At 57.8% G+C, this 14,444-nt stretch overlaps 1 protein-coding gene across 1 annotated transcript in view; it reads right to left on the minus strand.

The window, feature by feature from the left end:
• ATP12A (ATPase H+/K+ transporting non-gastric alpha2 subunit) overlaps positions 1-12,523 on the minus strand; it is an 84,025-nt gene extending 71,502 nt beyond the window's left edge. The window contains 6 exon segments of the mRNA XM_025049515.1: positions 434-561; positions 1,476-1,621; positions 6,387-6,586; positions 7,298-7,424; positions 8,189-8,314; positions 12,457-12,523. Coding sequence (XP_024905283.1) covers positions 434-561; positions 1,476-1,621; positions 6,387-6,586; positions 7,298-7,424; positions 8,189-8,314; positions 12,457-12,523 — 794 coding nt within the window.
• Between the last annotated feature and the right edge of the window lie 1,921 nt (positions 12,524-14,444).

Raw genomic sequence — 14,444 nt, forward strand, 5'->3', positions numbered from 1 at the left:
TGTTCGGCCTGAAATTGTCCTGTTTATTGTGCCAACCATCCATCGGGCATGGAGGTCCTCACCCCCTCATGCCCCTGGCCTGGTCAGGGGACTCCGCCCAGGCCACGGGGCAGCTGGAGCACCAGAACTTGGGGTGCCCCGGGCTCAGCATCTAATTGGGGTCAGCTCCTGGTGGCTGGCTCAGGGTCTGAGTGTGGCCCCCCTCCCTCGCTGCAGCCCCTCGTCAGCCCTGGCTGCTGGCCCCCGCTGGGGTGGCCTCACACTGTTCTGGGGGATGCTGCCTGGGCAGCTTCTGGAGGGAGGTTGTAGTCGGTTCAGCCTCCCACTAGGGCAAGGCCCTGCCAATGCCCTCCGGAGAGGCCCTCTGGGGATGGTCAGGGCCCGTCCGGAGAGGGTGGCTTTGTCCTATTCTCAGTGGCTCTTTGTCACTCACATGCCCAGGTCAGCGCTGAGCTCCCCGCCCCCTGGGTGACAGGAGGAGGAGCAGTTGTACTGCTGGGGGGACACACACTTGCGGGTGGCGGCCAGGCGAATGTCTCCAGGTGAGCAGCGCTCGGCTACCTACGGGAAGAGAGTCCAGGGTGGGGCCTCTGGGAAAACAGGCTCCTCTGAGAGGGCACCTCGTCAATGTACGGGACAAGTGTTGGGCTTGAGGGCAGAAGGGACCCAGAAAAGTAATAGAAGGTAAGTCTGCTGCTTTGGGGAGCTGAGTGGGAGGTCCAACTCTGGGGAGACTGGACCCAGGTCCACACAGAACAGCCAATATCGCTTCCTAGGAAGTGGGGAAGGATCCGCCGGAGTGAGGGTGGAGGCTAGTCAGGGAAGGCTTCCTGGAGGAGGTAATGGTGAGACTGGTTCTGAAGCAGGGTTGTGAGGGCAGGACACTGCAGAGGTCAGAAGACTAGCATCCGTTGGGCTTTCTGTCCCCGTGGCTGGGCTGGATGAGGAGGCCTCTCTGAAGGTGTCGCCCATATCAAAAAGAAATCAGATGCAGAGCCTGCAGAGCTGGCCGTGAAGGGAGGGCTTCAGACCTTGCTGCCACCAGGGCCATCTGCCTGGGGAGAGACGTTGCACCCCACTGCCTGTTTGACAGTGCTGCAGGGGCACCTTCTGTTCTTCAGTGCTCACCCCAGAGCCCCCAGCGTGACCCTGTCAGCTGTCAGCTACCACAAAATGCTTCTTGATTCAAGAGACGCACACAGTAGGAAGGGGGCGACCGAATCACCCCGCAATCCTGCCGAGGCACCAGCTCCGTGGTGAGGAAGGACGGCATCTCATCAAGACATGTGACCTCTCCGAGGTCTCCTCCCTCATGCAGGAGCTAACACTCTGGCACAAAGGGTCAGATGTTCACCAAACAGCCCGTGACAGGAGTGTGTGCATCACACAGTGGCCTCCACCTGTGCTTCCTGTCATCACGCCTCCCTCCCCCTGCCCCCTGGCCCTCCCTCCCGCAGCTACAGGCCGGTGCGTACCTGGGGCTGACAGTCCTCACCACCGCTGCTCTCGTCACTCTCCAGGCCGTTCTTGTCGTAGGACTCATGTCCCGCCTGGCAGATGCAGGACCCATCTGACTTCTGGAAGACCCTGTTCAGACCCCGACACGTGCAGTGGGAGGCACCTGGGAACACGGAAGTCCTGTCAGCGGTCACAGCAGTCAACTCTCCCTCCCGTTCACAGGGACCTTGTGGTCTAGACATCCACCTTTGCCAAAGCACTGGCCTGAGGGTCTTTGTGGAGTTGAAAGAGATCTCCTAAATCAGCCATTCTCGACTCTGACTTCGCATTAGAGCCATCTGGGAAGCTTCTAGAAAACATCATCGTCCAGGTTTCCTTTTAGATCGATTAAGTAAAAATCTCTGGGGTGAGGCAGGGCGTCCACCTTTTAAGAAGTCCCTTGAGTGTACGAAGGGGTAGCCTGACCCCCAGTTCAATCTGAGCCACTTTGCTTTTACATGTTTTATATGAATCCCCTAAATAAGAATGCTTTTGAAAAAAATGTTCTGTTGCTAAAGAGTGCTTTGAACAAAAGTCAGAACTCTTGGCCTGGCACTGATGACCATAAAATTAACCTCAGATCTATATTAAAATATTAAAAGCATTATTTTTTTAATATCTTGCCCCCACCATCTCAGCCTAACTAGACTTTACTCATCCTCATACCTGTTTAAATCCGACCTTTTCCATAAGTTTCCCTGATCCTACCAAGCAAAAATGATTTCTTCCTATTTTGAATCATCAGGATTTTTTTGGGCTCTTCTCTTGTGGCATTTGACACTCTTGCCAGTTTGCTCTATATTTTCTCTTTTTCCTATTTTCTCTTTTTCCTATTATATTTGTTGTAGTATTGTCCACAGTGCCTTCGTGGCACAAAGAATAGTAACTGGAGGTTAGCGCTTGTGAGATAACCTTTAAAATGAATTAACTAAAAAACTCTCCACCTCATCCCCAAGGGGAAAGAAAGAGGCAGTTTATAAAAGTGCATACACTTGCAAGACCTTTTTCTACCTTTGGCAGAGTAGCTTTTCTCAGGCCAATTTTCCTATGACTTACAACTAGAAAAGCCAGGGGAAAAAAAAAAAAGGATGGATGGAAAACTATTTGAAGGAATGAAGAACTTAATGGGGGGAATAAGGGAAAGAAAATTCTGGAAAGAAAGGAAATCTGAGGGAGGAGCACCACATTCTCCCGTGAGTCATTTGCCGCTTGGGGAAAGTACAGCTGAGGGCCGAGAAGATGAGCATAGCTTTGGGAGGTCTCATAAGGCCACGGGGACAAAAATGGGGCCGCCAAGAATGAGGGTCTCAGGGCACCACAGGGTGTCAGTTCGGAGCACTATGGGGCTACCCACCCCCAGTAAAGACTGACTGCAGGAACCTAACTCTGTCAAAACCTGATTTTCTGAACCCCTGATGGACACGGCTGATTCATTCACTGCCTTCCAGAGGGAAAGTAATTCCTCTGTGGACTCAGGTGACAGCATCCAGAGTTTCAAATGTTCTCTATGATTTTCACTCACAATGTTTAGCATTCAATCAAAAAATAACCAGGCTTACAAAAAAAAAAAAAGAAAAGAAAAGAAAGAAAGAAAGAAAAAAAACCCATAAGAATTGTTAAGAAATCAAGAGGGAAAAAACCAGACAACAGATGCAGGTTCTCAAGAGATCCAAGTAATTGGAGTCATAAGACGTGGCATGCACTTTAAACTGTCATCATGCCAGATAAATCAAATGATAAGATGGAGAATTTTAACAGAGAACAGGGAAATATAAAAGACATAGAAATTCTAAAACTGATAGACATAGAGATTCTATAGCAAAAAAGTAAAATATCAATAGATGTATTTAATAGCAGATTACATGGAGCTCAAGAGAAAATTAATAAAGTGAAATAGAGGTCTCAAAAGAATATCCAAATTGAATCTCAGAAAGAGAAAATGAAAGATGAAAAATGCAGAAAATAGTGCAAGAGACATGTGTATAATGAGAGAGAGAGAGAGAGAGAGAGAGAGATATGAGATGAGATGTGTAAATGGAGACCCAAAAGAAAAGGAGGAAAATTGGGCATAATCAATATTTCAAAATATAATGGCTGAGGATTTCGCAAAATTGACAAAAGACAGCAAACCACAGATTCAAGAAGTGCTAAAGAAACTCAAAGAGGATAAATAAAAAGAAAAACTACAGGAAGAAACTTTAGTTCTATTCCCCGAAACTAAAGACAAAGAGAAAATCTTAAAAGCACTAGAGAAAAAGCACATTTACCTCCAAAGGGCAAATATAAGGCTTGCGTGAGACTTCTCAAGAAAAACAATAGAAGCCAACTATATCTTTGAAATGCTGAAAGAAAAAAATTGTCAAGCTACAATTCTCAGCTTAGCTAAAATATGCTTCAAGATAAAGCTTTAAAAAAGACAATTTTAGACAAAATGCTAGAAAACGAAAAATGTTCAACCTCATAGCTTTTACAATAATGTCAAAATACATCAAATACCTAGTAATAAAGCTTATGGAACATATACGAGGGCTACCCAGAGAATGTAACAAAACAAAAATCATTACTTAGAAAAATAAAGAAGACTGAAGTAAGAGGAAAATTAATCCATGTTAAAAGGATTAGAAGATGCAGTATGACAAAGGGTCTGCGTCTCTATGCAATCCCGTAGAAATTCCAGTAAGGGTCTTTGTGGATATGATCTGATTACATGTAAATTTGAGGGCCGTAGACAGCTAAGACAATGTAGAGGAGAACAAAGTGGACGGCACAGATAACCATATTAAAGTTTACGATGAAGCTGCAGTGATTAGGGTGGGAAGATGTTTCTACTAGGACAAGAAGAAAGGTCAACGGAGCAGGAGAGATTCCCAAACAGACCCCCTGCCGATGGGATGCTCGATTCATGACAGAGTGACCTTTCAATAAAGGCTCTGTGCCAATCAGATACTTTTTGAGCCGTAACTAGGAAGCCCTTCAGTAATAACTGGAGCGGGACTTCTTGTAGAAGTCGAGAAACCTGATCGGAACGTAAGCTCATCCCAACATTCAGCCCACAGGTTGTCAAGGCCCCCATCGTCAGCGGATGGACCATCTTCGGAGATGAGGCCTTTGAAGAGGTGATAAATAAGTAAAAATAAGATTAGGGAGGGCCCTGATCCATTTGACCAGTGTCCTTATAAGAAGGGGAAATGTGGACACACAGACACCAGATATGCATGAGCACAGAGGAAAGGCCACGTGAGGAGGACACGGGTGGAAGGCGGCCATTCGTTAGCCAGGGACAGTGGCCTCAGGAGAAACCCAGCCTGCTGACACCTCAATGTCGGACTCGCAGCCTCCAGAAAGGAGAGAAAATGGGTTCTGTTGTTTAAGCCGCCCAGTGTGTGGCATTTTGTTATGGTGGCCTTAGCAAGCTAATTGATACATTCCCAGGGCTCTAAGTCACAGAGAGTGGCCGCAATAATTTGAGCCTGAAAAAATGTTGTTAGTGCCACCTAAAGGTCATGTCACCACAGAAATTATAGTCACGTGCCCATAGAAGGTGCAACTCTAATTCCCTGATGATCATTCAGCATAAACCAGTTAAAAATGTACTCCTCAGTGACTAAAGCAACGGGCTGTCCTAGCTTGTTCCGCGCAAGCCAGTAGGACCTAATGTGGACAACAAACCCTTGGGTCCTGCCTCATTTATTGCCTGACCTCCAGGTAAGGGGGTCATGGGACTCAGGGGGTTGGCCGCCTCAGAGTCAGAATGCCTTAGCAGGCAGACAGGAAATGATGGTAGAACCCCTGAGGACATGAAGTCACACTGTTGAAGGTGGCAGGGTGGGTAAGAGCAAGAATTTGGGAGTCAGCTACTCTGATTTCACACACACACACACACACACACACACACACACCCCTCACTAGGACAGTGGGCCCACAGGGTCGTCCATTCTCTCACATCCAAACAGCTACATTCTACAATGAGGCCGTTCTCTGCAACACTACACCACTGGCCCTCACGGTTGCAGGGCCCAGGAGCCCAGGTGCCCTGGGGCTCGGTACCTGGGGACAAGGGTGGTGGGCCAGTGGGGGCGCACGTGGGTGAGACCCACCTCGGGGAGAGAAAGCGAAGCTCCCGCAGGGCAGGCAGCCCGTCTGGCCCGGCAGGGCGCCGAAGGTGTCCGCAGGGCAGGACAGGCAATCTGCAGCTGCTCCCGCCTGGCTGCTGCTTCTGAAGGTTCCCGCAGGGCAGGGCCTGGGGCTGCGGGTCCCAGCAGGACAGAAGTGCCCTGCAGGACAGGGCTGGCCCTGGTACTGCTCTGTTCCTGTAGGAAGATGGAGGGGGATTCTGAGGCGTGGAAGCTGGTGGGCTGGGACAGAAACGGCAAGGTCCAGGATAAGAACGAATTTGCTGGGGTCGGGGTGGGGAATACGAGGGGAGACAGCAAAGCAAATACAGGGGACAGTCCAGATTGTTGGGAGGATGTCGGGTGCCCTGTGTCCTGTCATATGCACCCCTCTCCACCACCAGTCCCCTGGCCCTGGAGTCCCTCAGAGCATGCCTCCGTCTCAGCAGACACGGGCAGTGTGGCCGGCACTGCTGACTGCTGGGCAGCCGCTGTCCCGTGTTGAGAACTCCTATGCTACTGACCCCAAACACTAACTAGCGTGGTGCTGTGCACGGCTTATAATTCACAGATCTTTCAACCTTCACATCCAGACAGGCATGGTGCCTACCTGCCCCACACCCTCCTTCACCTGCGTCCTCCCCACATTCTGCCAGGTGGCCGACCCAGCCCAGAAGAACCACAGGCCCAAGCCGGCATGCTCCCAGGGGCTCTACCCCAAACCCCACCCTCCTCACCAGGCCCTGCCCGATCTTGCCCAGAGGCTCCCAAACCCACCCAGCCGGCAGCTGAATCCAGGGGGACAGGGCTGGCAGGGCCCGGCGTCCAGGCCCGGGCTGCGGTAGGTGCCCGCTTCACACAGGCGGCAGCAAGTGTCCTGGGAGACACGGAGGCCGCTCCGGTTCAGGGCCTCGGAGCCCCCGGGGCAGGCGTGTGGGCGGCTGCTGCCAGGGGGGCAGTAGTGAGGGAAACGGCAGCTGCACAGAGACAACCCCAGGCCTGGTCATGCGGGCGAGGTCTCGTGGGCTATGGCTCCTCATCCCCCTAGCAGGAGCCCCCATGTTCCCAGGCTTGGGCCTCAGCTGGGGGGCCGGGGACAAGTCCCCAGTGTCATCCCGGGTGGGGGGGCCCCAGGGTTGCCTGGCCTCCTGAATGGGTCAGGGCGCCTTCCTGGAGTTAGCCAAGCTGTGCCCAGGTGGCCAGGCCATCGAGCAGTGTCCAGGACCTGTGCTCCCTGCCCACCTCGCTTGGGCAAAGGAATGCGCAGATGAGAACCAATTGGGTGGGGGGAGCACAGTCAGGAGCGTCGGACACAGGCTTGGGGTGGCCAGATAGACCACAGGATGCCCAGTCATGTGGAATTTCAGATAAACAATGAGCACAGAGTTCGTCCCAATGCTGCAGGGCTGCACGTATGGCACAAATGTATTTGTTGTTTACATGAAACTCAGCCATGACTGGCCCTGCTGTAGCTTCATCTGCTAAACCCCGCATGCCCCACCGGCCAGCCCTGAGACCGCCTCTCAGTGCCATGTGCTTCCTGCAACACCAGCAGGGCTGGGAAGCCCCAGTAAAGCACCACCGCACTGGTCCTTTGGGACCCTGAGTGGTTGACTCCTGTCTGGGGGGCCCGGAGGCGGAGACTGGGTTGTGCTCAGATTTACGCAGGGGGGAGTGGGGGTACTCACAGCTGCCCTGGGCCCACGTAGGTCGGGGAGCCGGCAGGGCAGGCATAGCCCCCGGGGCAGAGTGGGGGGACCCCAGTCTGGGGCCCGCAGTAGGAGCCAGCCCTGCACGGGACCTCAGCCACAGCACCTGAGGGAGAGGGGGCAGAGCAAGGCACCTCGGCCTTGGGGAGAGAGCCAGGTGGCACAGGCTGGACCTGGGTGAGCCTCGCGGGGTTGGGCAGATGGCCTGTGGTGGCCATCCCTGTGTGAAGTGCTCCATGAAAGGCCTCAGGGGGAAGGCACGTGGACGGGGCAGGGGCAGGGGAGGGGAGGACTGGCAGGCTCACCTGCAGGGCACTCAGACCCAGCTCTGCAGGGGATCGCAGACACGCTGGCACGGCCCCACAGCTCGACCCCCGGGCAGTGGTGGCCAGGGGGACAGAGATCACAGCCTTCCCGCGACGATGCCCCCGGCTCTATTCGGAAGGTGCCCGGCGGGCAGAGAAAGGCACCCCGACCACCTGGACACCAGTGGCCTGGAGGACACAGGTGGCCTTCGAGGGAGGAGAGACCTGCGGCAAAAGCAGCAGGCAGGGAAGAGGGGCCGCCTGGCCTGTCCCCCCAACGCCCTCGGCGTCTGGCCTGGAGTCAGCATCGCACCTGGGGACGCGCAGAGGTGCCCGGCGGGGCACGGACGGCAGTCTGCCCGACTGCGGCCTCCTTCTGTGGTCAGGTAGGTGTACTCCGGGCAGGCCTGCGGGGCCACCCTGCCTCCAGGGCAGTAGTGGCCCGCCGGGCAGGGGCGGGTGGCTGGGTCCCCTGCAGAGCAAAGGCAGTGCTCCCTCTCCATCCCCCACGCCCCAGGGGGCCTCCCACTCCGTCTCCCGTCGGCGCTCGGCCCGGGTGCCTCACCGGCTTTGCACCAGTGTCCGGCGGGGCAAGGCCCGCAGTCCTCTTGCTGCTTGGCCCCAGGGGCGACTGCCACGGTGTGAGGCGGGCACAGGGTGGGCTCCCCGCTGCCCTCTGGGCAGTAAAACTCTGAAGGTCACAGGGAGCACAGGTCACACTGGGCCCCATGGAAGGTGGGGGGCCGCCCCGCCGGGGCAGGGAGCTCATGTCCAGAGGGCCTGAGGGACTCTGCTGGCCCAGGAGTTGAGAGGTCTGGACACCAGTCCTGGTTCCACCTGCTTTTGCGTTTGTCAAGTCAGTCACCATCTGTCTTGTTTACGGCGCATGCTTATATCACATGCTAGACACGTATGATGTATGGAATCACACGCACATGCACGTACATGTTAAATGCACGGCGCCGGGGTCGACGCTGTTTGGTCTGTCTTGCCTGGGTGGGTCCTGTGGTGACGGCTGGGCAGCCTTGCCCTCTGCCTCTTTCAAGCCCCAAGGTCAACAAACAGCTGTTACCTGGTGGGCACGGCTTGGCGCAGAGCTGTCCCTGGGGACACAGGGTCTGGGACTCGCTGGGACCTGGTGTCGTCAGTCCAGAGGTCCCAGGTGGGCAGAAGTAACCGGCAGGACATTTTCCCCACAGCTGTCCACCTCTAACAGCCAGGGAGAGGGGACGAGAGTGAGCAGACCAGGATGGAGGGCCGATCGGAGCCGGGGTCCCAGCACAGGAGGGGCGTAGTCCCTGGTTCCAGACAGTTACCGTGACCCACAGTGAAGAATACCTCAACCTCCGCTCCAGGGAGGGAACGTGGGAATCCGTCCACACACACGAGAGACGGAGGTGGGACACTGTACCCAGCAGTGAGACGGGGCGTGAGGCCCAAAGCCCCCACCTGCGTGTCTTTCAGTAAAAGGCGGATTCCTGGGCATTTCCCCTGAGCTTGTGGAGCTCAGTGGGGACAGAGCGGGAGTGAGCTGCCAGCAACAGGACACGCCCCTTGGGGGGAGCTGGTGGGCCCTGCTGGCCTCCCTGTGGCAGTGAGGAGGGAGGGGGCCAGGCCACCACCTCCGTCCTGTCTGGGGCCTGCTGGGCTCTGGGGGCCCCCAGTCTGATCTCTAGCCCTGCAGCAGGACACTTAAGGGCGAACTTCCTGAGATAAGGAGACAACCCCCCAGGATGGCCTGGAAAAGAGTCTGCTTTGAAGCAGGTGCACCTCTGCGGGAAAGGGTGCCCCCGTCCTGACAACCTCATTCCCAGGCTGGGGACCTATAGGTACGAGCCTTCAGCAGGTGCCGGGAGCTGTCCCCGGGCCAGAGACCCCCAGGGCTGTCCTCTTCTCTGGGGAACTGCCCCAGGTCTTGGGAAAGGCCGGAGGCTGGGGAGCCCCACCCAGCCCTGGAAGCTGTGAGTCTCTGAGTCCCCAGTACAGCTTCTCCCCGTGACTTCTGCTCCAGGAGTGTCCCCACTGCACAGGTGAGGGAGCCAGGTGTGAAGCACAGATCCCCTCCCACAGAACGAGAGGAATTTGAGTGCCTTGAGGCCTGTTCTCTGCTCTCACTCTTTAAAGGTGCCAGGTATTGTCTCTCCAGACTGACTGATGACAAAAGCTATTTATGTTGCAGAAATTCCAGAAACAGAGCTGGAAGGAAGATTGTCCAGCTCATCCCGTGGGCACCACAGGACTGGTATCACCTGGGGCGCAAAGAATCTTGCCTGTGAGGACCTCACTCGGTTTAGGCTGAGGCTGAGCAGAGGCTGTCACGTCCCACCCACCTTCCCTCTGTCTGAAGGTCACAGTCAAGGTCTGCGCTAACTGGCTCTCTCCACCTCACGTCAGGCTTCCCCTCCCTGTTCAGGCCTGTGTGAGGCTGTGGTCTTACTGCTGGCCACTCGCCCGCAGGGCAGGGCCTCTGGACGGGCCACCTGAGAGGGTGTACACTGATGGCAGTGGCTGGGGGCCAGCGACTCTGAGCTGCTACTGACCTGCAATAGTGACCAGGGGGACAGACGGAGCAGTCGTCCTCTTCCCGGAGGCCCGTCGTGTCCTGGGGGGTAAAGCTTCCTGGAGGACATGGTAGAGGAGACCACGTGCCTGGAAGAGGGGAGCAGCAGGGCCTAGAGGACAAATCCCCTAGGACATGCTATCTCCCCTCAGCGTCTTGCTGCCTCAGTGGTGCAAGATTCTTGTGCTGCTTTCTCAGAGGACCGAGCGATGACATGGCAGTGACTCCGTCCCTCTCCCGGGATTATGGTCCTTCTACAAAGGGGTAACTCCCGAGGGGAGGGTTTGCAGACAGCAGCGAAGCTATCTTGGGGAGAGGGGCCATTTACGCAGCTGAAGGGCTCTCGGGCTGAGCTGGAGGCACCCTAGGTCCACAGTGAGCATGTCGCACTTGGGAGCCGCCCACTGCCCCACGGCCTGGTGGGGCGGGACATGCTTGTGCCAGCTCTCATCTGCTCCCACCCCACCCCCACTCTGTCCCATTGGCAGCCCTCGTGCTCCTGGGGCCTGGGCGTTTCCTGGGGCATGTGGCTATGCTGGCAGGTACCAGGTATACACCAGTGTGCACACCTGGAGTGGGACATAAGGGAAGAAACCCCCACAACAGTGAAAAAGATTTAAAGGGGGCAGCTGGATCTCCTGGGGCAGGGAGGAAATCTGACCAGGAGTTAGAGGCTGAGAGGTGTGAACTTAGCGACGGGAGGTGGAGTGAGAGTCAGCAGCACGCTAGCAGGAGAGGCCTGGGGACCCAGGACAGCAGGCTTCCCAGAGCTGCCACCAGCACAACGTGTCACAAGGGCAACTGGCCAGGCCCTTTGAACTTGGGGCGTCCCAAATATTCTGAGGTGAGAGGTCACTTATTTAAAAGGGGAGCCAAGGAAGAACCAACGGGTGTGCCTCACCTGAGAACCAAACGCTTACAAAGGTGAGGCGTGCACAGCTCCTAAACGCGGCAGGATGATTCCCCCACATTTACCCGAGATGCGACAAAGGTCACAAACGTTCGCAGACACCGATTTGTCTGCTGGGCCGCCTGGGAACCGCGTATGTGTGCGCATTTCTGTGTGTGCCCTTGCGTGTGTCTGTATATCTGTGTGCGTGTTTGGGCATCTGCGTGTGTGCGCGACTGTGTGTGTGTGTGTGTGTGTGTGAATGTGGGCTCATGCCCAGGGCATGCAGGGCGACTGGACTCATAGTCCTGGACAGTGACACATTGCTGAGCTCCCCTTCCCCAATGCCCGACACCGCGGCACAGCCCTCCTCCGTGAGGGGCTCAGAGTCACTCCCAGACCCTCGCAGGTGACAATGCCTGTGTCCCATCCCCTGTGGTGCAGGCGCTCACCCTGGGCCCCCCGGGCTGAGTGTAGGGGGAGCTCAGGGCATTGGGGGTGATGCCGAGAAGGTGAAGAGAAGCAAAGCAACAGGGAGGGGCGGCCCAGCCAGGTGGCGGGGGGGCCTGTGTGGCTGTGAGTGGCTCCCCCATGCTGGTGTTCTCGGTACAGGCACAGCGCCCGGCCTGCAGTGGGCACCCATGGAGTTTGAGTGAGTGGGGGAAGAGGGGATGCTGGAGGAAGGAGGAGGGCCCTGGGGGCACGAGGGGGAGAGTCGAGGGCTCCTGGGCATACCGACTGGGCAGTAGGCGTGTGCCGGGCAGAGTCTGGGCACTCTGGTGCCGGGACGTGGGCAGTAAGAGCCAGGTGGACATGGCAGGCAGGTGTCCGCACCCAGGGAGGGCTGGTACTCCCCTCGGTGGCACGGGGCAGGCCAAGCAGCCCCTGGCTGGCAGAAGTGACCCTGGGCAGTGGATACAGAGTGGCACCTCTGAGAGCCGAGCCATGTGTGGTTGGGGTGCTCAGGGGTCAGGAGGGTCGGGGGGTGTGCCTCCTTCGGGCTGGCAGTGGGGTGGGGCGGGGCGGGTGGGAAAGAATCGGGTCCTAGCGGACAGGGTGTTGAGGCCCCTCCAGGCACTGAGGGCTAGCCTGAGGCCTGTGGGCCTGGGCTCCCTCCTGTGGCCCCCGGGAGGTACCTGAGGGCAGGGGAGGGCTGCGGGGCCACAGGCTGCAGGGTCCGAGGGGCGTTTGGGGCCAGCTGCACAGGGGCCCATGGGAGGGCTGAGGCCCTGGCCGGGACAGAAAGAGCCAGCTGGGCAGGGCTTACAGCTTGCTTCGGAGGTGCCACCTGGATGGGGAGGCAGAAGGGCACAGGCTCTATGTCCCCACACGGGACGACCCGTCTTGAGCACGGGGCCTTGGCGCTTCCTGGCTGCTGCCCTACCCCGTGCCAGGTCGGGGCTGGGCACACGGGGCTCCTCTGCCTCGGTGGCCAGCAGCACGGGGGGCATATTGGGTAGAGCCTGGCGTAGGGCATGGCCCGCAGCCGGATGTGTCCACCCCATTGGGAGCCCCAGAGGCCCGACCAATCGGGGGTCTGGCCATGATGCTTGTGTCGTTTCCCAGGGATTGGGGTTGGATTTTGCAAAAAGAGGGGCCCCCAGCTGGGAGTGGGGGAGGCGCAGGGCAGAGGCTCACCTGGGCTGCTCCCCACCGTACCCCCGGGACAGGGCACAGGGCACAGTGTTCCCTGTGGACAGTAGTGGCCAACGGGGCAGGGTCCGTTGAGGGGGAAGGCAGAGCTCCTCTGGGGGGTGGGGCTGGCCGCCCCTCCTTCACAGTAGTACCCGGCCAGGCAGGGTCCTTGGACGCAGGAAGACAGAGTTTTAGGACAGCTGCTGGGCAGAGGGAGGCCCCTCTGCTGCCCTTCCTGCTGCCACTGCCTCCTGTCCCTAAGCCTGGCGCGTCAGGGAAATTAGAGTAGGAGGGAGGGAAAGTCGGGGAGACAAGGACTCCATAGCAGCTGGAGCATCCTCGGCGTGGGAGGGCTGCAGGCCACTTCCGGGCACCCGCTCCTCCCAGCTCCAGATTCGGAAGGCGCATGTCTCCATAGCAACTGTAGAGGTGGGTACCACAGTTATTCCACCTTACAGGGGGCCCTGAGGCTGCAGTAGACCAGTGACTTGTCCAGGCCATACCTGCTCTTGGCTCTGAGGCTGAGAGCCCTTGGCGGGACAAGGGAGCAGGGTTCCAGGGAGGGGGTGACAGGAGGCCACACTAAGGTGGGCCGGCCAGACGGAGACAGTGCTGTGGCCCCTGGGGATGCAGGGCAGGGGGCGGGACACAGCTGTGCTGGGTGCTGGCACCTACCCTCGGGCTGCGCGTTGCCTTCGCCTGGACAGTACATCCCCACGGGGCAGGGCTGGCAGGCCCCAGGGGACAGCGCGCCTCCCCGCGGGTTCAGGGCTCCCTCCGGGCAGGGAAGGGCAGAGGGCGTCCCTGCTGGGCAGTAGTGACCTGCAGGGGAGCCGCAGTGACAGCACTGAGCACTAGGACCCGCTGCCCCCCACACCCCGCACCTCCCAGCACTGTGGCAGCCCCAAGGGGTCAGAGGACACAGCAGGGGGCATGTAGCAGATGGGAGAAGGAGGCTGTAGCGGGTCTGTCAGGGCAGCTGAGGTGTGACTGTACACACACGTGTGTCAGTGTGTGCACACACGTGCATGCACAGGGTGTCGTCAGTGAGAGGGGACAGCTGTGCTCTGACTCTGGGGGGCTGAGTTTCTCGTTCTGGAGGAAGGAAGGAAGTGGGGTCATGTGTACCCCCAGAATCCCCAGTTTCCTCTGGAGAAGCATCTGCCCTAGGTGCACCCCCACAAGCAGGCCAGCTCACAGCACAGGGAGACAGCCCCCTGGGGTAGGGCTCGTGCAGGCCCTCCAGCCTTGCTCTGCGGAGACACAGTGACTGCCGAGGGACAGTGGCCCCTTCAAGTGGGGGCTGGGACTGACTGAGACGTCCCAAGTCCCAGGCCTGTGTCTCCCTTCCATGACATATGTACCCTCACCTCCTGGGCACCCACTGGGAACTCAGGTGAGCCGGAAGAGACAGATGTAAAGTCACAGACTGTGTGAAGGAGGACGCTGGCACTGTCCCTCAGCAGCCTTCCCTGACCTCCCTCTATGGCGCTATAAGCCCCATTTCAGAGGCAGGTCGCCGGCCTCGCCGATGGCATGTAGCTCCAGGAGCCGCGCCCGGGGAGCTGGATCCCATCTGCCCTGAGCCCGAGGGGCACCGTCTATTGTGGTCCTACCCAACGTCCCTGTGCCTTGGGAGCCAGGGCAGAGGCCGGCCTGAGGGCACTCATTACCTTTGGGGCAGGTGGTAGGCTCCACAGTGGCGGCCTTTGGGCAGTAGGGGGCTGCTGGGCAGGG

Source organism: Pteropus alecto, unplaced genomic scaffold, assembly GCF_000325575.1.
Source record: "Pteropus alecto unplaced genomic scaffold, ASM32557v1 scaffold16, whole genome shotgun sequence".
Classification (NCBI taxonomy): domain Eukaryota; kingdom Metazoa; phylum Chordata; class Mammalia; order Chiroptera; family Pteropodidae; genus Pteropus; species Pteropus alecto.